The following is a 24,172-nucleotide window of genomic DNA, read 5'->3' as shown; positions in this document are numbered from 1 at the left end:
TTCCACCAGATGGGTTTATAATCTTAAGGACACTCCCAAGGGTATAGTGCCTAAAGCCCGACTGGTTGCCAGAGGTTTTGAAGAGCTGAATATTCAAGAGTTACCGAAAGATTCCCCCACATGTGCCACAGATTCACTTAAACTTATGTTATCAGTGATATGTCAAAACCAGTGGGAAGTCATTCTATGGACATCAAATCTGCATTCTTGCAGGGTATGGAGCTATCCAGGGATATTTATATCCGCCCCCCTCTAGAGGCAGGATGTCAACATTGTAGAGGAAACTTCTGTGTAGCTATGCAGTGGGAGTCACCGACTCAGGAAGGAGACACGGGAAGAGCAGTAGCTTTGATGTCAAACACATGATGGTTTATTTGGAGTTAACGGCCGGAGGATTCACATCACAAGTCCAAGAGTCAGAGGTTCTGACTTCACGGTAGAGTTGCCACATCAATTCTGGAGAGCCTCTCTCTTGCCAGCCCATCTAACTGGTTTCGCAGAGAGTAAACAACATATTTGAGGAGATAGCCTAAACAGTGTGGGAACACAGAGCTACTTGCCTCGGACACTTATGACCTCGAAGATTTTACCTTGGAGTCCACAAATACAGAGAAGGAAGTGTCCCAGTGTACCCACAACACAGACCATCTGTATCCCAGTATTGACCGGTCACAGAATGGGAACAATAACATTATTGGCTAAGCCGCCTGTGTCCTTAAAGAAGGTAAACAGACATCGAGGTTTGTCCTGTATGTTACAAATTGGCATGATAATTGATGATGATAATTATTTCCACAACAAACATGTTGTATGGAAACTAAAGAAATGTGTATATGGTCTTGCAGATGCATCACTATATTGGTACAACAAAGTGAAGGAAATCATGCTGAGTACTGGTGGTAGAGTGTCACAGGTGGATCCGGCAGTCTTTTACTGGTTGGATGAGCAATGTAAGGTCACTGGGGTGCTTGCGTGTCATGTAGATGATTTTCTTTGGGCAGGCTCATCAAACTTTTCATCCAATGTGATCCCCCAACTGCAGTCTGCATTCAAGGTTGGGCGTGAGGAGCATGAACATTTCTCTTATGTAGGAATGGATTTGGTAACTGTTAACGGTGAAGTTCAGGTACATCAACAAAGTTATATCGAGAACCTGGAGCCTATTCCCATACAAGCAAGTCGGGCCACACAGAGAAATGAACCCCTCAACGAAACTGAGAGAGAGCAGTTACGATCAAAAATAGGACAGATCCTATGGGTTGCTAAACAGACAAGACCTGATGTAATGTTTGATTCATGTTGTTTGGCTTCTAATATAAAAGGGGCAACAGTACAGTCTGTTCATGATGCTAATAAGATTATCCGTAAGCTAAAGTCTGAAAAGGTGACACTCAGATTTCAACATCTGGGAAACAGTGATGCTTTGAACTTGATAGTTTTCAGTGATGCTTCATTTGGAAACCTCCCAGACGGAGGTACACAGGGAGGTATTTTTATAACACTTATGGGAGAAAGAGGGAAGTTTTCCCCCCTCTGTTGGCATTCAAAGAAAATCAGACGAGTGGTTCGCAGTACCCTTGCAGGGGAAACTCTTGCCATGTCAGATGGGGTAGACAATGCAATTTCTCTAGCCACACTATTTTCTGAGCTCACTACTGGAAATGCTGGACTGAATGCACCCCCTGTACTCTGTGTGACTGATAACCACTCTCTGTTCGATGCGCTCAAGTCCACAAAACAAGTCACAGAGAAGAGACTCAGGTTGGAAATCAGTAGCATTAAGGAGCTCATACAGAGCAAGAGGATCAAGCAGGTGCGTTGGGCAGACACAAAATCTCAGCTCGCTGACTGTCTCACAAAAAAAGGAGCTTCGGCTCTTGTGCTCTTAAAAGCACTCAGTGAAGGACAATGGGATCTGGGTTAAAGTGTCTGTTGAAATGGAACATTGAAAACTCCTTTGTTTCTTAAATGTTTCCCTACTACTCAGGAAAAAAAATGTTAAGTCACTGTATGATTGTTTTATGATTCATGCAATGTAAAGTTATTTTTGTTTGTTTATTTCTTTAAAAAGATAGAATGAGATTGTTAACATGTAATCTCTTTGCGTCTATACTACTGGCCATACGGTAGTCTAGGTTGCCCTCTTGAGGCTGTGAAACGCATGCGCAGTTAGTCTGTGTCGACCTGGAGCATGAGGTCCACTGTTCGTTAATGGCTCTGTATTGGTGTTATGCACGTTGATTGAATAAACCAAGTTAACAGAAGATAAACGTCGTGTTTATTTGTAGTAGACAAACAGTGGACTCTGGATTTTCTCCCTGATGAGGGGGATGGCGAGCTACCAATGACAACCTGAACACCTCATCTTTCCGCTACCAGTGGTAGGATTTTGAGGACCTTACAGGAACTGATCAAATAACTATTTTCTTTTGGGGGTTTATTTTAATTTTATTTGGGGTGCAAGCACTTTATTTAGAAGAATGTTGTTTATTCCTGTGCCAATATATATATTTTTTCCTTTATAAAATCTCAGTATTCACTTCATTCACTCTGGTGTTCGACTTCATTTATTACCCATCCTTTAAGAACCTGGAATACTGGTCCAGTTTTCACACACCTGACAGACTGGTTACACAGTATATCCCGCAATTTCATCAATTTAACTACTTCAAAATACTTCTGTTCAATGGTAACACTAAGATTTACTTACGTTATGGATGTTAAACACCACCAGAAGATGAACCGGCCCACATCGTCCGACCGGCCCATCGGAATTCGTCCCGAGCGTCCCGATGGCCAGTCCGCCACTGGGCTTCCTACATTATTTAAGGGTCTGTGACTGATGACTGCTACTTTTTTATACCAACATGTTGAAATCCCTCCAAAGCGGCAATTATGCTGCTCAAACCACTTAACCTACACTACTGGATATTTGTGAAGTGGAATAGTTCACTGTAAAAACACAGTCGCACTCCTAATGGTTCCCAAATCACAGTTTCCTGAACTGTGACCTTCTCATGTGTTTGCAGGTTAAACCTACTCATTTTTTTAAATGGTGCTAGGCTAGACTCTTAAAATAGTATGAATAGCTTTTGTACAAAAGAGCGCTTGGTTTTACTGGAATTAGAGCTGACAGGGAAGGAAAATCTAACAGAATAGTCTCTTCTGCAGTGGTTTTGGAGAATGCTTCCCTGTTTGAACCGGTGGAAACTGAACTGTCCCTGATGACTCGACCACTGGACGTTTTAATTTCTGCTTCTTTTGTGCTGGAGCCTGCTTACCCTGCCTCAGAGCTGGGTGGTAGTAAAATATTAAACAAAGTAAATCAAAAGACTGTAGCCAATGTATAGCCTGTATCTACTGTGGATAATTGTATAATTGCATTTGTAAGCTGTGGTCCAATTATATCTACAATCTAAATGTCTTCTTACCTTTTAAATATCATGGTTTAAACTAGCTATACATTACACTTTACATTTAATAAAGCAATACAACATCTTCACTTTTCATCATTTCTACATGTACACAGTTTGAAACTGCTAATCTTTCCACATGTAATACAATAATAATTTAATTTCATGAACAAAAAAAGTGGCTTTCAGAGAAAATAAATGTATCCTCTAGTCTAGTCTAAACAGTCAATTAATTGCTGTTTGTTTTTAAATCACCAACATGTCATTTAAAAAGGTTTTGTATTTTTATGAATGTCCTGTGACAGCTGTCATGTCTTTTCTTTCTGTGTGTACTAACAATAATCCAACATCCATTATTATGTAACCCTTCTGAATACAGATATTTATAATCTGAACATGCTGGAGTTATGACGTCACCCTGCACAGCTGACCATGACAAGCGTTTGGAGAAGCATGCAAACCGTTCTGTCATGGTAGGTTATTGCTTGTAAAGGGAAAACAGGGAATGTATCATTGGGATGAAATGTGATTGATGCATGGCTTAACTTGATATCCTTTTTTTTGTGCCAGGGGACAATGGGTTGTCAGAAGACTTGCAAGGTGGAGAAACTCCTGAAACAGTCTCATGGGGAAGTAGCGTGGAGCCAGAGACAAAGGTTAGCCCCAGCAAAGAAAAACAACCGGATGAGAGGCACAGATAAGGTGAGCGTGCCGTGTTCTTTGCCGGTGTGTTTGTGGTAAAGCTCTCCATGAATAAGCCTTGATTCAGTCGTGTCTGGACACTGGCGGGATCAGCACTTGTTGATGCCTGCAGCCATAATCTGACCTCACTATGCACTTCTTATCTCTTTACTGTCATTATGGCTCATCATTAACAAATGCAACCATATGTGTTGTTGTATTTTCATCTCTTATGAAGATGATTGAGCTACCAATCAAACAATATATTTGAATGCTTTATTTATAGTAAGTGTAATTTGCTTCTTTCCAAAGAGATTACCCATCATCGTATTATGCAATATTCATTTTTACTAAATACAGCCTTAAATATGGAGTCTCTACAAATGTATTGCACTAAGGAAGGTTTGCTATGGTTTTACATTAGTTTATAATATTTCAAAACCACCCCTAAAATTGTATGTTTATATTTGTCGATAACAATACCTACGTTATTTAATACGTTATATTGTCGGTATAGTGTCGGTTAAATTAATATGAATGTAAGCAAAACACTTTTGCTGACAGGGACAGACAGGAAGCCTTGCAGCTATTTAAGTGTGAAAACACTGACTTTTTATAACCTTAACTATGTGGCATTGCGCTACTGTGTAAAATAAAATTACCATTAAGAGACAAGTTAAGAAATAAGAAATTATTTAAATTGATTGTTGAAGCCTCGGTAGTGCAGAAATAAGATGGTACAAATTGAAATGCGGCTGTTATTCAGATGTGCAAAATGCAACTGGGTTGGCTTAAGAAGTTTATATCAGTGTCCATGTGAAGATTAACGTCAGTCTGTCAGCACAGGGTGGTGTTTGTTTTTGGATTGTGTTTGTGTTTGTGTGGCTATATAACAACCTGCTTGGGGATGTGGAAAGTGTTGGTTGATCTAGAAGGGTACACTGTAAGTCCTTTTAAGCTAGTTTGATTAAAAAAATGTATTTCTCCTGCTTCAACTGTGACACGTAGCTTGCAGCATCCTCTGTTTGGTGGTAAATAAATACAATTATGACTGAAGTAATTCTTATTGGTACGACTGTATTTAAAATGTATTGTATTGGCACACTGTTCTCTCACTGAGCCGTATAACTTCTGCTCACAAATGGAACAGCTTGATTGACTGCCACAGGTACCGTAATTTGCTTACCGGGACATTAAAGGTACTGTACTAGGTAATTCACTTTTTGTTATATTCCATGGAATGCTCTTAACATCCCGATAGCAATGAATACATTAAATGCTTTGACAATAAATACATTAAAAAAATTCATCTGTGGAAGCCGTAGCACTGTAAAAAGCACGACCAATCATCTGAGCCGGCCCGGCTAAAGTAACTGGATGGCCTACCTGCCTGTCAGCCTTCCATCTCGTGCACAAACTTATCTCGTGCCCTCATTGGTCATGTGCACGTTCGTGTGTGTTGGAGGAGGGGCTCTGTAAGGAAGTCTGAAGCAGCGCCATATAGATAGAAGTCTATATAAATCTATATATCAGTCTATATGGCGCTGGTCTGAAGGAAGGGCCGGGGCAGATTTTTTTCGGCTGCGTACTTTCAAATTCTAGCACACTCGAGCTGGTTTCTCCATTCTTACCTTTAAGAGAGGAGAGTGTGATTCCTTTTCAGCAACCTTAAGTGACAGTAGCAGTTTGTTCTCACATACAGCCTTTGCCTATTAAAAAAACAAAACACAATCCTCGCCGTGCTTGTTATGAAAGCACAGTCAGAGTTTTCAGACAGGACTGGGATGTTGAAACAAGAGGCTTGCTAGTGCTCAGTGGAGGCTGTTATGGATAGCACTGGAGTAAATCTCTCAGCAGGACAAGGAACTTAATTATGTCTGAAGTCAGAGCCACTGGTTTGTAACCACAAAGGGTAGCATTTATTTCCTGCTTAGGAATGGGAAAGACAAGAAATGTGGTGAACTCAACAAGAGGTTTTATATTGATATAGGATGCAGATCATTATATCATCCAGACTAGATATTATGAGATATTGGTAATCAGACTTTTGTCAAATCAGCATTGAAGACATATACTTTTTGTCTTAATGTGTCTTTGGTGCTGTTGTTCTATATATTCTTTTAATTTGCCGCCTCTTAATATATAAGCTACTGTACATCCTCGTGTTGTGGTTGGTGCTGGGCATCACACAGTCATTTGTTAATCTGCAGAACCCATCACAAATGCGAATGTCAAAACAGTTGTTCACACCTCCAAACGTGTCTCAGTCAGCTGTGTTAAGGCAGGCCTAGAGTTCCTGGTCTGCTTTCTGACATCCTCTGACAGCTGTCTGAACAGTTTTGGTTTCATTTAACATGCTAAGGTAGACAGGCATCCTCTGAATCATTATTAAAAAAACACAAGACCACCAGAAGCATCAGCTATTTGATTCACCTTGCATTACTCTGCCCTCGCTAGTTTGAGTGAGACATGCCTTGATCCCACTTTGCTCTGACAATGTAATAATTCCAGTTTGATGTTAACGGATTTAAAAAAAAGTTCCAGCTGTATTTTTTCATTTCCACTTTACTCACACTTTAAAAGCATGTAGCTACAGTATTTGAACTGTTCAGCTTTAATAAAATTCTATAGGCACAACAATGAAAGCCTACATTATTCTTACTCATGGAGCCATATCAAACTAGACATTTCAAGGTCATTCATTACTTCTACATTGAGAAAAATAGAATAAAAAGAGATCCATGAACACAGTTAAAATGATCTAAGAAGTGTAGTGCTTGTAGTTCTACTTTTACTCCTGTGTTGTTTTTTTTGTTAATTTACTAATGGCCCTGGAGGTGATCTAATCTACAGTTACCCCTAGCTGCTGACGTTATAGTGAAAACATCAGGTGTGTGTGTTGCTCATTGTAAAAGCTCAGCACCTCCCCCTTTTGTGTCTACACAGTTGGGATCATTTGACATCAGTCGTTTATGATGACGTGGTGCCTCAAGTGTTAAACAGCCACAGTGCAAAATAAGCTTCAATTGGGATTGCAGGGAGGGTCCCGCTGGAGGGGGAGGGAAGGCTCTAAACAGAGGTAAGGAGCTGCTGTGGTTGCTAGGCATCCACGCTGAGGAAAGCACATCTGTTTTGGGCCCTGCTCCTCCTCTCTCCTTTTCCCACAACAGAGTGCAGCACCACTGTCAACCACAGAGGGCAGCCATACTGCACATGCTGTGCTGCTCCCCTCCACATCTCCCTGTGGTGAAAAAAACCCAGGATGGCCCAAATAATCCCCTTTAATACCCTTCTGCACTTGATTTCCTGATCTGTGATTGGATGGTTAGGTTGTAACTGCTGTTTGTGATAGCTGATTGGTCTGGCCCACCATTCAGGGAGTGAGGGTTTGTCAAACTGAGCCTCCGCCCTCCGGGTAGCCTCTGTGGCATAATGACCCATGACGAGGCGAGGCAAAGTCCCAGGATCAGCTTGCTAAAAAAAAAATAGCAGAGAAACACTGCAACAAAACTGGGAGCAAAGACCAAAGGGGACGCCAGAGAACCTCACCTGACCTTGCCAGCTTCAATCATGGCTGCTCATCAGTGGCAGTTAGGTGGGCAGGCGGTACGATGGAGCACGTGGCTGGAAGGCTTTATTGACAGGATTGTCTGTGACTGCTGAGAATAGGACATAGAATGACCAATTCTGATTAAGGGAGACGAAAGACATCCTGGAGAGGGAGCGCTGCTCAGTGCTGCTGCGCACTGCACTGCCTCTGCACCCCTGCGTGCCTGTGTCTGTGTGACTAAGCGTGTGTGTGAGATATAAAGTGAGAGAGAGCAAGAGAGGGAAAGGGGGCGTGTTGATGTGCGTGTGTGTGTGTGTGTGCTCTGCTGCACAGTTACGGTAGTGTGAGCTGAGTGATGCTCGCTGGCTGTCTCTCTCTCTCCCTGCGCTGCCTGGCTGTGCCTCTTTCTGCCGAGCACTGATGAACCATTTTATGCTACAGAGCTGCCATAGCCATCGTACCGGTTCCGCTGCTTTTCTGTCCTTCTAACAACAGTAGGAAACACCTGCCACTGCATCGGCCCTTTAACCGCTGCTGCTAAGGTACTGTTACATCCACTGCCTGCTGTCAAGCCGTGTGTTTTTCTCAGAAAAGGATTGTTGTGCTGCCTCTGCTGCAGGATCCCTGTGCTGCTGCTGCTGCTGCTGAGTGAGGAATAAGGAACATCATAACATGTCTTAGTGTCTAGGACGCTTAGCTGCTACAATAAAGGAAATGTGCTTTTCTGGTTATTGCACATATGTAGCCTAGTACTGTAACATGCATTTCTTAAGAGAAGGATAAACCTGTTTTGGGCTGTTCTGCACAGGAGTGCAGAATATCTGGGTTTAACAGCACTGGGAAGAGCCAGAGGACATTGCACATCATTTGCATGCAATGAGGTTTCACTGTCATTTTGTTAAATTGAGTTCCTCATCCTAGCTGAAAACATGCTGCAGTGTTTTTTAAATATACTTCAGTCTGCATAAGAGGATCAATGTGTTTATGGTCTGGGTGATATAACATGATCTTTTGGGGTTGACGTTGGTTCCGGTTGTCACTGCCATGCTGTCAAATGGATCTTTTTGTAGAGTCTACATGCAGGGGAGATGCATAAGTCTTAACTTGAAAAATAAATCATTAGGGTAAAATAAGTTGTATTAATGATTTGGAGATGTGAATGCTAATTGGTAGGCAGCAGTCATCTGATATTAATCAATATGCTCCCATGGATATTTTCAAACATATGTGCAGATTATCCATCAATGATGTACACCAGTGTAGACTGTTATCAATATAAGGCTGTTAAAACAACAGCTTACACTCCATGGTGTTTTTTCCTCACATACCAGAAAATATAGTGTATTTGTATGTGTGCAATGTGCATTATAAATGTAAACTAGATTTATAGTAGGGTTATAGAGGGCATTTAAACATGTATGAAGGATGTAAGTGTTTCTGTATGTTGTGTCATCAGCTTCAGAGCTCACTTTGCAATAAGACAAGATCCTATAGGTGGCAGTCATGAGGAGGGTGGCAGTAGGAATAAACAGTGGAGGCTGAACTGTGATTTCTTACTGTGAGAAAACATGTTGTGTGTGTGTGTTTGCACAGGTATGGATATTTCTGTTGCCTCCCAAGGTTGCTCATTTGAAGAGCTTCCATAATTAGGGCTGTCAGTCTCGACCTGCACCTCTAATATGAGTACTTACAAACCCCCATTCATGTAGCTGCTCCTGTCCTCCTTGACAAGCAGACATGGCCATTCATCATTTCACTGGTTGTCCCTGAGCCGCCAGCAAGTGGCTTTTATCTTCATGCACAGGAGACGAATATTCATATTTCTGACCTAAATTTGTTTTCTGCAATGAGTTGGAGAGAGAAGGCAGGTGGTTGTGTTTGTGGTGCAGGAGTTCAAGGAGGGAGAAAGAGTATTTCATTTCTTTTGTAATTTTAAATCTGGCCCTGGGTCAGATATATTTGCATACAATTCTTAGTGTTTATTTGCTTCCTCTGGTAGCACCAATTGGGTGGGGTTTACCGCATAGGTTCAGACATTTTGTTCTAAGTCACAGAACTGAACTTAAATAAACAAAAAACGTCTGCTCAATGTTATACCATATTGAAGTCAGATTATGTTGTATTAGCCCAAATCTTTATTGATAAGACCCGAGGACATAAGTGAGATTTCGGTTAGTATTTGTTCATGACAAGATGTGAACACTACACTGACTGATATCATCATTCTTTAAGATGATACAACCCTGTTAGCAATCTATTTGTTATGTATGGAAAAGGCATTCTGCCATCCCTCTAAGGACCTATACACCTTCAGGACCTCGAGGTGAGCATGTATGATTGTACCTGACCCCTCCCGCCCCGGTAACAAACTCTTTGAACTCCCATCTGGCAGCTGGCCACAGCAACAAGGCCCACTGACATGGACTTAAATCCCCATCATTACTACTACTGCCTCCTTTCAAGTAGACGTGTATGCATTTCTATTGTAAACATTAACTTCTGTATTGAAGCAGGTTAAAGTTGAAAATAATCTTTCGCAATGAAGGAAGTGTAACATCCAACTAATCTTTGACTTTTCTGAACTGTCATTTTGTGCCACCTTGTATTCTTATATACATGCCAATACTGATATAACTGCGATAAGGTCAAATCATAAGTTCCATCATGGTTGTGTATCAATTTCATTCTTCCCTTTGAGGCTGGTCTGTTTAGGTCTTTATTAGGATGGTTACAACTTTAAGGGCACCGTGCAGCATGTGTTGTTAGAGTCTGTCATCTCTCGTTGGGCCATAGTTAGCAACCTTTTGGACTGTATCTGTATGCAAAGTACGCCACAACACGGTTGGTTTTGCCCAAATTCAATTTGAAGATTCCTTTACAATATCATTCATCTTCAGTATGTTATCAGGTTGCCTAGTTGAAATCTCACAAGAATGCATCAGCGTCTATGTGTAAACATTCCACAGCATACCATAGAATAGATGATGTAACAGGCCCAGGAGCATAACGTTGCAGTACCAGTGACCTGCCCCCTATTCTGGCGCTCTTGTTCGTACTACACCCATCAGGGAGGTTCGCCCTCAGTTTGGTCTTACGTGGTTTTGTGAAGTGGGGGGCATTGTCCCCTATCCCCCCCCTTGATCGGGCCACGCCCTTATTCGAACATGTCCTTTAATTTGATCTCGATTACACATAGGTTAAGTTTCATGACTGCGTCTTGCAAGTTGTGAGGATAACAAAATCCCAAACAAACGCATATGCGCACACAGGCACTTTTACATTTAAATAAAAAGCGAACTGCTCTACCATGTTGTGCTACATTCCTGCTATTGTACATATCACGACATCAGAATAAGACTTAAAATAAGAGTCATTTTGAATATACTAATTTAGTTTTTTCTACAGGAAACACTGTCAATCTGCAGTCAATCATGTCCATTTAATTGCAGAAATCAAAAATTGTGATTTCCATTCATTGTGCTGCCCTAACCCCTTACTAAACAGGATTGCTAGGTTAGAGTGTGTCCTCAGTGCTAGAGAGGCAAGTGAAAGTGAAAGGAAGAGTGCTGAGGTGCTGAACATGGCTGCTCAGTGGAGGGTGTAGCAGTGTGAGCGGAGCATGGCTCAGCATGGTCCTGAGTGACTGAGGCTCGGCTGTAGTAACAGCTGGAACACTGCTGCTGCTGGCGCCTGAATGTGGCCTGGATAAAGCACGTGACCCCGCCACAGTGTGAGGCATTAGTGATATGAACAGCAGGGTCCACGGCCGCTGTTACATAACACCATCTTCACTGGGAAATCTCTGTAAAGATGGCTCCGGGAGACTCAGAGTGACGGCAGAGTGAAAGTGCATTATCATTGTCAGCAGATGCATCACTTGCTCTGATGGTTGGACTGTCCCATGCATGACAAAGCAATCATGTGTCTCTTGTGTGTCCAGAAGGTATTTCCATGTGAGGGCAGATTTACGTAGATGTTTTGTGCTATATATAAGCCTATAGATTAGATCCGCTCTACACACATGTTTAGTGCATGTATCTTTTTGTCTATATGTGTGCATGTGATTGCATGTATCATTATACCAGCGTGAGTGTGTTGCAGTTTGTATCTCTACATATGGACATTGGGGATGTTTACAGCGCATGTTTGTGTTGCGCCATAGCTCCCGCAGCAATAATGTAATGTAAGTAGATATGTTGTGCCAGCTGTCGTCATGTAGGCAGTTTGACTGACTGCTGTAGTCGGGTTCAGAGGCCCGTTAGAGACTGGCTGCTGACTTCTCTGGAGGTCAGAGGAGAGTAGCCAGTAATCACCTCAGGGATCTGACTGCATTCATAATTGATTGTTCCTGGAGTTGATCAGCACTGTCCACTCAATCAGATGGACAACACTGATCTGGTGTGAACAGTCTGAGATTAGATGAGCCAAGAAGTTAGTTGTACTGATGTATTCTAAGGGTGATGCTATTTCCTTTTTCACTCCAGTTTACAGATGTGACTGACAGCTGTGACATTTTCCAAGGAACAAATATTTGCATAAAAGCCTGCAGGTCCTACCCTGGTTGTTCAAAGCTTAAACTAATGCTTTACTCATCAGAGTAACATTGTTATAGACAGGTAATTGATTTATAGGAATTGGTGCCAGAGAAAAGGTTGGACTCCAAGGCAAAACCCCTTTCTGTACACCAACAGGCTTTGGGTTAGCTTTAGCCAGGCTGAACTGATGTAAACATCTATATATACAGTGGGGCAAAAAAGTATTTAGTCAGCCACCAATTGTGCAAGTTCTCCCACTTAAAAAGATGAGAGAGGCCTGTAATTTTCATACCTCAACTATGAGAGACAAAATGAGAAAATCCAGAAAATCACATTGTCTGAATTTTAAAGAATTTATTTGCAAATTATGGTGGAAAATAAGTATTTGGTCAATAACAAAAGTTCATCTTAATACTTTGTTATATACCCTTTGTTGGCAATGACAGAGGTCAAACGTTTTCTGTAAGTCTTCACAAGGTTTTCAAACACTGTTGCTGGTATTTTGGCCCATTCCTCCGTGCAGATCTCCTCTAGAGCAGTGATGTTTTGGGGCTGTCGCTGGGCAACACGGACTTTCAACTCCCTCCAAAGATTTTCTATGGGGTTGAGATCTGGAGACTGGCTAGGCCACTCCAGGAACTTGAAATGCTTCTTACGAAGCCACTCCTTCGTTGCCCGGGCGGTGTGTTTGGGATCATTGTCATGCTGAAAGACCCAGCCACATTTCATCTTCAATGCCCTTGCTGATGGATGCACGTGGGTTTGCTGTCCTGGCTCCAAGATGGTGGAATGAGTTCCCCATTGACATCAGGACGGCAGATAGCTTGCACATCTTCCGGCGCAAACTGAAAACTCATCTCTTTCGACTCCACTTAGAGCGTTTTTATACTAATAAAGGACTGGCTTACCTATTGTAAGTCGCTTTGGATAAAAGCGTCAGCCAAATGCAATGTAATGTAATGTAATGATGGAAGGAGGTTGTCACTCAAAATGTCACGATACATGGCCCCATTCATTCTTTCCTTTACACGGATCAGTCGTCCTGGTCCCTTTGCAGAAAAACAGCCCCAAAGCATGATGTTTCCACCCCCATGTTTCACAGTAGGTATGGTGTTCTTTGGATGCAACTCAGCATTCTTTCTCCTCCAAACACGTCTAGTTGAGTTTTTACCAAAAAGTTCTATTTTGGTTTCATCTGACCATATGACATTCTCCCAATCCTCTTCTGGATCATCTAAATGCTCTCTAGCAAACTTCAGACGGGCCTGGACATGTACTGGCTTAAGCAGGGGGACACGTCTGGCACTGCAGGATTTGAGTCCCTGGCGGCGTAGTGTGTTACTGATGGTAGCCTTTGTTACTTTGGTCCCAGCTCTCTGCAGGTCATTGACTAGGTCCCCCTGTGTAGTTCTGGGATTTTTGCTCACCGTTCTTGTGATCATTTTGACCCCACAGGGTGAGATCTTGCGTGGAGCCCCAGATCGAGGGAGATTATCAGTGGTCTTGTATGTCTTCCATTTTCTAATAATTGCTCCCACAGTTAATTTCTTCACACCAAGCTGCTTACCTATTGCAGATTCAGTCTTCCCAGCCTGGTGCAGGTCTACAATTTAGTTTCTGGTGTCCTTTGACAGCTCTTTGGTCTTGGCCATAGTGGAGTTTGGAGTGTGACTGTTTGAGGTTGTGGACAGGTGTCTTTTATACTGATAACGAGTTCAAAGAGGTGCCATTAATACAGTCAACAAGTGGAGGACAGAGGAGGCTCTTAAAGAAGAAGTTACAGGTCTGTGAGAGCCAGAAATCTTGTTTGTTTGTAGGTGACCAAATACTTATTTTACCGAGGAATTTACCAATTAATTCATTAAAAATCCTACAATGTGATTTCCTGGATTCTTTAGGATGAAAATTACAGGCCTCTCTCATCTTTTTAAGTGGGAGAACTTGCACAATTGTTGGCTGACTAAATACTTGTTTGCCCCACTGTATATATATATATATATATATATTTGGAGTTTTTCTTGCCTTGTTGTCAGTAAGTCTGTGTTTGTGGTTCAGCTCAGTGAAGTGGAGGGCTGTCTGGATCCGAAGGTGAATGATAAGGCCCGAGGGTGGGGCCTGGGGGTGATTATGTGGATCTTACCAAAATCCACAGGCAGTGATGATTATTTGTCAGGATTTGCTTTGTAATAAAAAAGCTTATCCCCACAGGTTCAATCTCGGCCTCAGTCTCTGCCTTTCTGCTTACTTCGTCTGCTATGTCCAAACTCTGCTCATGTTTTAAAAAAAAAAAGAAGCATAATCCTGTTCAGTTTTATGTTGCATAGGTAAGTTTATCCCAAACTTGCTAAATTATATTTTTTACAAAAAAAGAGATACCGAGTGATGTTAAGCCTGGGTAATTTGATTTATTCAGTTTATACTCCATGACAGTAGCTGGAAGAGCAGGGTCCTCTGATGTCTGGGGTGGTTGTTGAACACCATGTCCAATGTGTATGTCTTTAATAAGGACATGGTTTACTCTGTGTATTTTCCACTATGTTGGAGGTTAATTGCACTCTCTTTGATAACATGTTATTTGCAGGCATTGCAACAGACACACTCTGCAGTCAGCTGAAGGCAGACTTGCTGTTTCTACAACACTTTTAATGTTGAGGATGATTAATGGAATGCTAATGTGCTCCAAAGTTAATGCTTTGTGTTTAGGTAGGGTTGTAATTGATTCTAATGTCCTGATCAAGTGGAATTTCACATCAGATTACTGGGAAAACATCTCTGCTTTTCAATAGGTTCTGCAGCACAAAGCTTTTTTTTTGTGCAGTGATTCATCTTTGTTAACTGTATGATAGGGCACTCTACATTGTTCGATGTTATAGGTCTCTGTGGACTTGGTAAGCCTGCTGTCCAATCCACTGCCTCCATGCTGTCCCATCAATGAAGAGGGGCACAGGGTAATTGCATGAAGAAGCTGTAATAAGGTGGATTGAATTAGCTTTGCCCTTACTAAAATGAATCAAAGAGACCGTCATGACATACAGACTCCAAAACTGACTCATTATACCCACCATGCCAGATATTTTCATAATATTCTGTAAATATTGTACTCAGTTTAGGACAGTCTAGGACTTCAGCCCAACATGGGTTTGTAGAAATGCCTGTAAGATGGAAAACAACCAGTGTCTGATTCTGCATGATTAGAAATGCCTGTATGGAATTTACACCCTAGGATAGTTGAAAACAGAAAGCTCTGACAATTATCACAAATAATGTAATTCAATCAGATCTCCAGTCCGTATCTGAGCAGGCCATTCAAAAACACAGTGATGAAATGTTTGTGAATGTTACTTCCAGTATTCAAGTTGTAAAAAAAAAAATCAGGAGGGATGGTGGATTTTATCATATGGGGACATCATTTGTGCTGATAACCCGCCGAGGGTGGGAGACCAACCAGCATAAAGATAATTATTATACTCCTAAAACAACATGCATGTTATGGATGTTCATATACTCCTTTCATTGCTCTTGACCAAGGCACCTCAGAATTAGAGTCGGCCCCGGGCTGCCATGGCACCACTAACATTTAGGGTCAAATGCAGAGGACAATTAGTGCAAAATCTTTTTTTCACTTTAATTTAAAGGGGGGGAGGGGATACAAAAATGTGGTACAAATCTTGTAGGTTAACAGTCCCTCATTTATTATTCAGATGGATCAACTGATTATATTAATAATAAAGTCAAAATAGGGTGTAGTTTTTAGAATATTGAATTATAGTGTATTTTTTCAAAAAAGCAGTTACTGGTATACGATCAAAACTGGTATCTAAAGGGTTACATTTGTATCGTAATTAATTAAATCATTATGTAAATTAAACACTTCATAACAAATTTGAGGAAAACATTTGAAAAATATTGATCCGTCATCATTTTATTGCAGTTCAAATACAAATATGTTATGTTAACATTCCCAATGTCACTTTTTTTAACAGGGCATTAAGTGCAAATTTAAATTGTTTACAAAATATGAAAATATATTAAAAGATTATACAGATAATACAAAATAGGACCAATGTTGTCAATGGCTGCCTTCTCCACTCTCCCCCATCTCATAGAAGTTTCCAAAGATTTTCATAATCATGCTTTTTGGTCTCCATTTTTCTGGCTCTTGCTTTCGGATTGTTAGCTAAGCAATGGCTTTGAAGCCAAGTCTTGACATATACCTCTGGTCTGAACTTGTTCAGTGGAGGGCCAACACACTTGATGAAAAGCAAGGCTGACATGCTTTGTACCTCTAGGGAGCTTCTAGTTGTGGTTAAAATGTTCATCTGACTAAACCCACGTTCACACACAGCTGTGGAGATGACCAGAGTGTTCACTACTTGGAGGAGGGGTTTCAGCTCTTCTGGTGCTGGTGGTATTATTTCATCAACAGTTTTGAGTCTTACCAGCTAGCTAACACGAGAGAAAAACGTAGCTAAACTCCAAACTAAGTTGTTATTGCTGCTTATGTCCATAGATTCCACCTTTGGTGACTAAATTAATGAGTAATGACTAAGATTACTGACTCTTGACTTACCTGAAATGTTATTTTTTAGTATTTTTAAATATGAAGTCCCTCAGATCGCGTTGTCCTCCTGGTCGCTTGGCCATAGAGAACCGCAGTGACGCGTCCTAAAACCCGGAAGTAAGTTAGCATTTTTACCACGTCCGGTTCCTTCGATAAAAAGCAATGCATTTTCTCCATAGGATTTTGGAAAATAGCTCCAAATAAGGTCTGTGTTTGACACAAATTGAAGAAACAGATCACGTTTTGTTCTACGACATTAAATATATCAGCAGTGACCCCGCTGGTGATTTTTGAAGAGTTTACGTGTCTGAAAAACGATGGTTGTTAACAAGTGGCTGAATAGGACTACAGAAGTTGTCCAGGCCATTTTACGTCATTACACCGAACATGTAAAACACTCACGCTAAGTTTGTTTGCCCTGTTCTGCTTGAAAGCAAGTACCTGCCTCCTGCAAACTGTTCAAACAAACACTTCAACTTGTACCATTTACAATCTGTATATTTGAATATGGATCTTAAGTTGGCGTGACGTTGAAGCAGCGACCCTGCTGTAGTTCCTTTATAGCATAACGTTAGCATTTTGCTTCTTGCTACTAGATTTATGATTCGAAAATTATAAAAGTAGGATAGACATGTGGATATTATCCGGCTGAACAAAACGTGATCCATCTCTTAAATGTGTGTCAACCACAGACCTTATTTCGAGCTATTTTCCAAAATTCTATGGAGAAATTGCATTGCGTTTTTGTCGAAGGAACCGGAAGGAGTTTACATCCGGGTTTTAGGACGCGTCACTGCGGCTGCGCTTCTGGCATCGATCAAACAGGCGCATCACGGTGCTCTGGCGCCCTCTAGGGCACTCGCATAGTATAGCGTCAGTGGTAAAAATGTCATTGAGTGTGTGCGTGCTCCCTCGCCCACAGTATTTTACTCAAAATGCGCAAAATTAATGTTGAAATAGCAGTAATACCAGTGCCACGTTCATTGATACAATTACACAAGGGATGGAAAGGGGGAATGGCAGTTTTAGAAGGGGGATGATTTTGACCGTTTTGATTTCAGGGGGGATGCCATCCCCCCTCATCCCCCCTCAACTTGAGTACTGGTTACTTCTCAAAAATGGTAGTCCTAAATAATTATACTTATACATATACCATTGACTAAATAAATTGACATGTAACTATTTAGAAGATTTGATGTATTTTTTATTAAAGAGAAAATCTGTAACTGACAAAATCTGACACCCAAGCTGCAACCAGCAGGTCTGAGCGGTAAAAGTGTATCTGCCGAAGTACAACAAAATTGCAGTTCATTGAACTTGAGGCTGGCTCAAAAATCGAGTCAATTTCCATATACCCATGTTAAAATACTCAACTATATAACATGTTTTTCAGCTTTACACAACATGTGTTTTTTTCTCTATTACTAATTGTTCACCCTAAATATTACAACCGTTGGATGGTGAACTTTTATTAAGTCAAGGCTTAAAGTTACAAGTGATCAGGGGCATGGTCACTTTGAGCAACAGGTGGGTGCTGCCACAGGTCGCTTCCCTGCAATAATGTTTAGTTGTAATTAGGGCTGTCAAACGATTAACATTTTTAATCAGATTAATCACAGCTTAAAAATTAATTAATCATGATTAATCACCATTCGAACTATGTCCAAAATATGCCATTTCTTTATATATATTGTTGTGGGAATGGAAAGATAAATGAAAGATATATCCATTTAACATGTTTATTGTAACATTTTTCTGTGTGTCAAAATGAAAGAGAGCACCTATCAATCATCAAACCGTGGGGTCTTAATTCATTACGTGTTGATTTCTATCAACGGGGGAGTACTTCAGGAAAGTCGACGGGGGGGCTAGTGGAGTACTTCGTGACCACAGAGTGTGAACGTTGTGATCAGCTGTTTTAGCGCAGTTCTCCAGTGAAGGGGGGGAGTCTCCCTCCTCAGCCGGTTGGCGTAGTTTTGGCACAATTCCGTTGTACAGACCGACGTTAACAGCAGCCCTGTCTGTGCACACGGAGACCGACTCTGTCGTCCGGTGATCTAACCGCCTTCTGGAAAAGCTTCACAAGTACGTCGGTACGCAAATGCGCTTTGTGACACAAGTGACGGTACGCATTTCAGATTACGCACATAACCTGCTGCGTACCAGTTATGTGTTACCTGTACTACAGCAAAAGTATTCTCCGTCGGGACTTCCTGCAACAACACCACGCCGTTATCTTGATTCTGATTGGCCAGAAGACATTATCAAAGATGTTCTCTTGAGAAGACGATCACTACGTGACAAAAGTTTTCAAAACCGTTTCAGGTCTTCGGTATTTCCAGACAAGTGGCTACTGAAATCAATCTTACTAACTGCTGTCTGTGCAATTCTCGGCGCGAGTTGGCGGACTTTATTTTGCTTACTTTAACATAATTTTTCATGGTGGTGCTAAGCCATTTCTTGGTATGGGTGTAGCCTACCCCAGCCATACCCTGGCGCTGCCACTGGTGGGATGTATGGGGCGGGCCATTCTGCACATGCGTTAAATGCGTTAAATATTTTAATGCAATTAATTCAAAAAATTAATTACCGCCGTTAACGCGATAATTTTGACAGCATTAGTTGTAATTCTATGTCCAACTCCATGTAGTGTTCTGAGATACAGTAATTGGAACATTAAAATCAATGGCCCCTTTGACAAATAAGTAGGCATGGACTACCCAAATGCTGCTACTGTAGTGCCGAGAGATATGGAGTCAGAGGCGGTGCAAGGAAGGTGCAAGAATAGTGATTTATTCACAAGCTGCAAAGGACATGTTGTCGGGTCGCAGCCCGGGTCGACAAGAGACAGCCAAGAGGGTACACACTATTTATAGGTAACCCATAACATGTCCGTGTGGGAACAATAACCGCAACTGTAGTTCCAAGTTTGAATTATGTCCCAGTGGTTAAATAGGTGGTTACCACACAAGCCCCCCCAGAATTCAAACATGGCAAAAAATAATAATATCCCCACGTCCGTGGAGGAAGCACCACAAGGGCCGAGGAGGGTGGGGCCGCAGGTGAGGACCGGGCCATGGAACGGGCCACGAAAGGGGGCCGCAGGAGAGGGCAGGGGCCCTAACGAGGGCGAGGGCACCCACACCGGGGGCGGGCCGTCGTAAGGGGGCCGCAGTAGGTGTTGCGGAGAACCCAGCAGGAAAGAGCGCAACCCGGCCGCAGGCAGACGCACAACGGCGGCGGGCACGAAGTCCTCGGCAGGCGTCGAGGTATCCCCGGAAGAGAGGAGCAGTCCCCCCGGGAGGAAGGAGCGCAACCCGGCCGCAGGCAGACGTGCAACGGCGGCGGGCACGAAGTCCTCGGCAGGTGTCGAGGTATCCCCGGGAAGCAGGAGAGCAACCCGGCCGCAGGCAGACGTGCCGCGGCGGCGGGCATGAAGTCCTCAGCAGGCGATGAGGCATCCCCGGGAAGCAGGAGAGGCCAGACAGGGTCCCGGAGCGCGCCACCCATGGGCCGATGGAGCATGGGCGACGTCCGGAACTGTCGAGGCGAGAGGGGGTCCAGGAGTGCGCCACCCAGGCGTCGATGAAAACGTGAGTGGCGTCTGGAACCGCCGTGGAGGTGGTGAAAAATGTGAGAGTGTCCACATGAGGTCAACCGGCTGGTCGAACCTTCTCTCCGGCACCAGAAAAAAAAAAACTCAAAAGGGCTGATAGCCGTTAGCACTAGCCGTCGTTAGCCCCACGTGGTTAGCCGCTAGCTGCCAGCCATGGGTAGCTGCCAGCCGTCGTTAGCCCCACGTGGTTAGCAGCCGGGACGTGCAGCCGCACGCCCCGAAGAACAAACCCATGAGATAGCAATGGGGTTGCTGGTCGACCCAGCAGGTCGTGCATCGTCCCCCCGTTGGATAGAAAGCCGATGCGGGAACGGCGAGCAACGTCTCCAGCCTTCTGCGGAGCGCGCACCGAGCCTCAGTCCGCGTGCCGGTGGCAGCCACGGACGTCTCCAATCAAACCCCGGCATTTCGAGAAAGGAACTCGAGTTCCTTTTGCCGTGTTCGGCTCCGTCCCGGAAACTTCTCAAGACGTATCAGGGTCACCAGTGTAGTGCCGAGAGATATGGAGTCAGAGGCGGTGCAAGGAAGGTGCAAGAATAGTGATTTATTCACAAGCTGCAAAGGACATGTTGTCGGGTCGCAGCCCGGGTCGACAAGAGAGAGCCAAGAGGGTACACACTATTTATAGGTAACCCATAACATGTCCGTGTGGGAACAATAACCGCAACTGTAGTTCCAAGTTTGAATTATGTCCCAGTGGTTAAATAAGTGGTCACCACACTACATTTGATATGGGGTTTAACTTCATTTTAGGATTGACTGATGCACCAAAGAGTGCTTAGGTCTAACCAAACCATATTAATTGGTGGGCCCCAATTTGATGATAAAGGATCATGTTCGCTGGTCAGGACACAGTCTGGGTCATAGACAATGTTGTGGGCAACCCTCAATATCTTTTTTTGCTAGGCTGATTCATAGGTTCTCAAGTGACCTGCAATCTTTGAGCATATCTTTTGATATTATAACAAATTCAATACATGAGTTTGTAAATAAGTCACATTGTTTCCATAGTGGATGGCAGCTGATGTTGGAGAGTTTCAGGTTGATGAAGGGACGACATGGCTTTAGGAGCCGTGCCTTGGGGCAGGGTTACAAGGCAGGACAGGAACAGTGTTTGTCCAGATGTCTGCTTGAGTTTGGGAGGTTACGGCACTGCGTCCTGCCATTAGAAACAAACACTAATTGCCCATTGGCCCCGGGTTGGAGATGTGCAGCTGGGGACATGTGGCTAAAAATAGCCCTGCTTGTTCCCATGAGGGGCGGGCACACAGCACCATAGCATTAGTATTCAGCACCAAAGCATGGCATGGACAGAAAAGGTCATCTTCTGGCCATGGCAACACATGTCAGAGTGGGCTACAGCGACACCAACACAGGGTTGGTGAACTGCGAGAGGCACCTCAGGCTTCGCCCCCCTTAGGACTAACCTACTGAACCATCGTCCTTCTGAACACAGGCATAAAATGTCACATGAAAACAGCCAGCCTGGTGTCATGACATCCTATGTTTTGTTTGTAGCCCGGTAGCATACATGCTTGTTCTATGAAGTCTTTACCTCCATGCAGCGATGGCCTTCCATGCTTGAGTCGAGTTACAGCTCTCCCTCTATGACACAAAAGCAGCATCTGGTTCCACCTGACTGGAGGCATGAATAATTTAATAGGGGGCATTATTATTTCCAGCCAGCTCCACTAGCTTGGCAATAACAAGCGGTTTAGGTAGTGCTATCAGCATTGCTGGCTAAGTGGTTATACATGGAGAGAGGATGTTATTTTACCTTGTTGGCATCTTATACCTGGGTGTGGGTTTGTAAGTATCTGGTTGAACGAGTGCTTAAGTGTTTTTTTCATTGATACACTCGGCCAACATGTTGCTTGGTTGTTTGCAGATTTTGGGATGGGAGTAGACAGAGCTGGGTTTAACTACTGGATGACTGATATAATACAATTAAGTCCCCCATCAAACCAATCACGTGATGTCTTGTGTGACATGCACAGTCCACCAGGATTTGATTTCACACCATTATTAAAAACTCTTTTTTTTTTTATATCAAGCGTGATATGAAAATAAACTAAACTAGACTTTGTCGAATGTGTGCTGACAGCAGCAGGTGGCCAGGTAGTCAAGTAAATTCCTTCTATTGTCAGAATGAGATTGTGAAGATCAATGAAGAGAGAGCACACTGTATGCACTGCATGAGTGTAGCTGTTAGCTGTTTTTCCACTTAGACCCCCTGCTGGCTCTGAGCAGCACTCAGAGAAAGTGCTAGCAGATTTCATCACCAGTGGGACTAGCAGGGGTGAAGGGATATTTGGAATAAGTTGTCAAAAAACTGCTCAATTAAACTGTAAAATGGTCATTGGGATGCTGATAACTAACCATTTTCTGTTTCCTCCACAGCTGAGAAATGAAGTTTTGCCGCTCCAGCTCCCACGTTTGCAGCATTTGGACAGCTTTCGTCTTCTAGAGAACAACAGCGGACCCCGACGACTCGACCCGGAGACCCTTAGCCACCAAAGGCTAAAGCAGCAGTTACTGGTGAGTTCTCTGAGTGAAAGGGAGATAAAGGCTTGTTGATGCTGGGCTGGGCATGGTCCATTAGAGGCAGTTGAAGAGTGTGGAGGCATTTGCTTAAAGCGACTGTCTGCAGTTCATGTTCCCCTCTCTCTGCTTTGGATTGTGAACTTTTGAAGCATGAGTTATTTTCCCTCCAGTTGTTGTTTTAATTTTCAAATGAGCTATGTTTGTGTTAACACTGGATAAACGCTTCTACTGAGGCCAAATGGTTAATTTTCTCATAGCTAAGTGGATGCTTGATAATAAAAAAATGACGTTCTGTGTTTTTGTGATACCTTTGTTTAGAGTACTGTTTTACATGTTCTTTTTCATTTCCTGTGGTTTGAAGAGACCAAGTAGCCATGTTGTTGGAAAGTAAACGTTAGATCCATAGTGAAGCTTGCTTCTTCTTCCTCAAGCTTCCTCTGCTGCGATCTCACAGCGAAGGCTGCTAGTAATTCCCCCGGCTTCCCCTGACGTCTGTGGTTCAATATGAATGAGCTGCATCGATTAAACCTTAGTGTGGTACTTGCGCAAAGGAGATGAGTCGTGTATGTGTGCTTGCTGGGGGGGTCTGTGTCTCCTGAGCACTCACCAGACTCTTGTTGTCACGGAGGCGACGATATGAGTGACATATTTAGTCTGAACCTAAACTGAAGCTTTGTTATTAGAAGCTTTTTCTTGAATCTTAATCATTTGAATTTACATTTCCTAAGGATCTGAGGAGAGATACATGTTATTGGTAGTAGCTGTGACAGAAGAAATGATCAAAAGTGCTGTCTGCATTATCGTTCCCTAGTTTCCGATTTGGATATATAGTGCAAACGTACACACAATGTTCTGCCTCCTTCCTCAACCCTCAAAGCTTCTTGTCTCACATACTGAGAGCATGGCCTTCTAGTTAAAGTCCGCCAGCTGTAGTCTATAGGGGTGCGAGGTTAGCACCGCTCACTATAATGGTTCTCATAATGAGGGTGGTGTGAACTTTATATTTATACTCTCGCCTGCCATTTCAGTCATGTGCAGCAGCAGAATCCATGCAACCACACATTTATAAAACTATCGAAAGATCCTGCGACATTTCTGTGTAAGGGATATTTCATTTACAGACAGAATGTTGTTTAGTAGTTTATGGTGTTACTTGGCAGTTGTTGCCTTCATTCAGTTGTAAATCTTCAGATAATTATACCATCCTTGAAAAAGATCTGGTCACACAAAAGCTCTTCCCTCTTACCTGTGGTGGTTGCTGAGAAACGACTG

General features: G+C 42.8%; 1 protein-coding gene across 1 annotated transcript in view; it reads left to right on the top strand.

Moving 5' to 3' along the window:
• The first annotated feature begins 4,096 nt into the window (after positions 1-4,096).
• The window catches only part of rimbp2 (RIMS binding protein 2), a 102,336-nt gene continuing 82,260 nt past the window's right edge, over positions 4,097-24,172 (top strand). Inside the window, exons 1-2 of the mRNA XM_034212509.1 lie at positions 4,097-4,115; positions 22,757-22,894. Coding sequence (XP_034068400.1) covers positions 4,098-4,115; positions 22,757-22,894 — 156 coding nt within the window. The 5' untranslated portion in view covers position 4,097. The remainder of the gene's footprint in view (positions 4,116-22,756; positions 22,895-24,172) is intronic.

This window comes from Gymnodraco acuticeps, unplaced genomic scaffold (assembly GCF_902827175.1).
Source record: "Gymnodraco acuticeps unplaced genomic scaffold, fGymAcu1.1, whole genome shotgun sequence".
NCBI classification, from domain to species: domain Eukaryota; kingdom Metazoa; phylum Chordata; class Actinopteri; order Perciformes; family Bathydraconidae; genus Gymnodraco; species Gymnodraco acuticeps.
The sequence above is the reverse complement of the archived record's forward strand: the minus strand, read 5'-3'. Positions and strand labels throughout refer to the sequence as shown.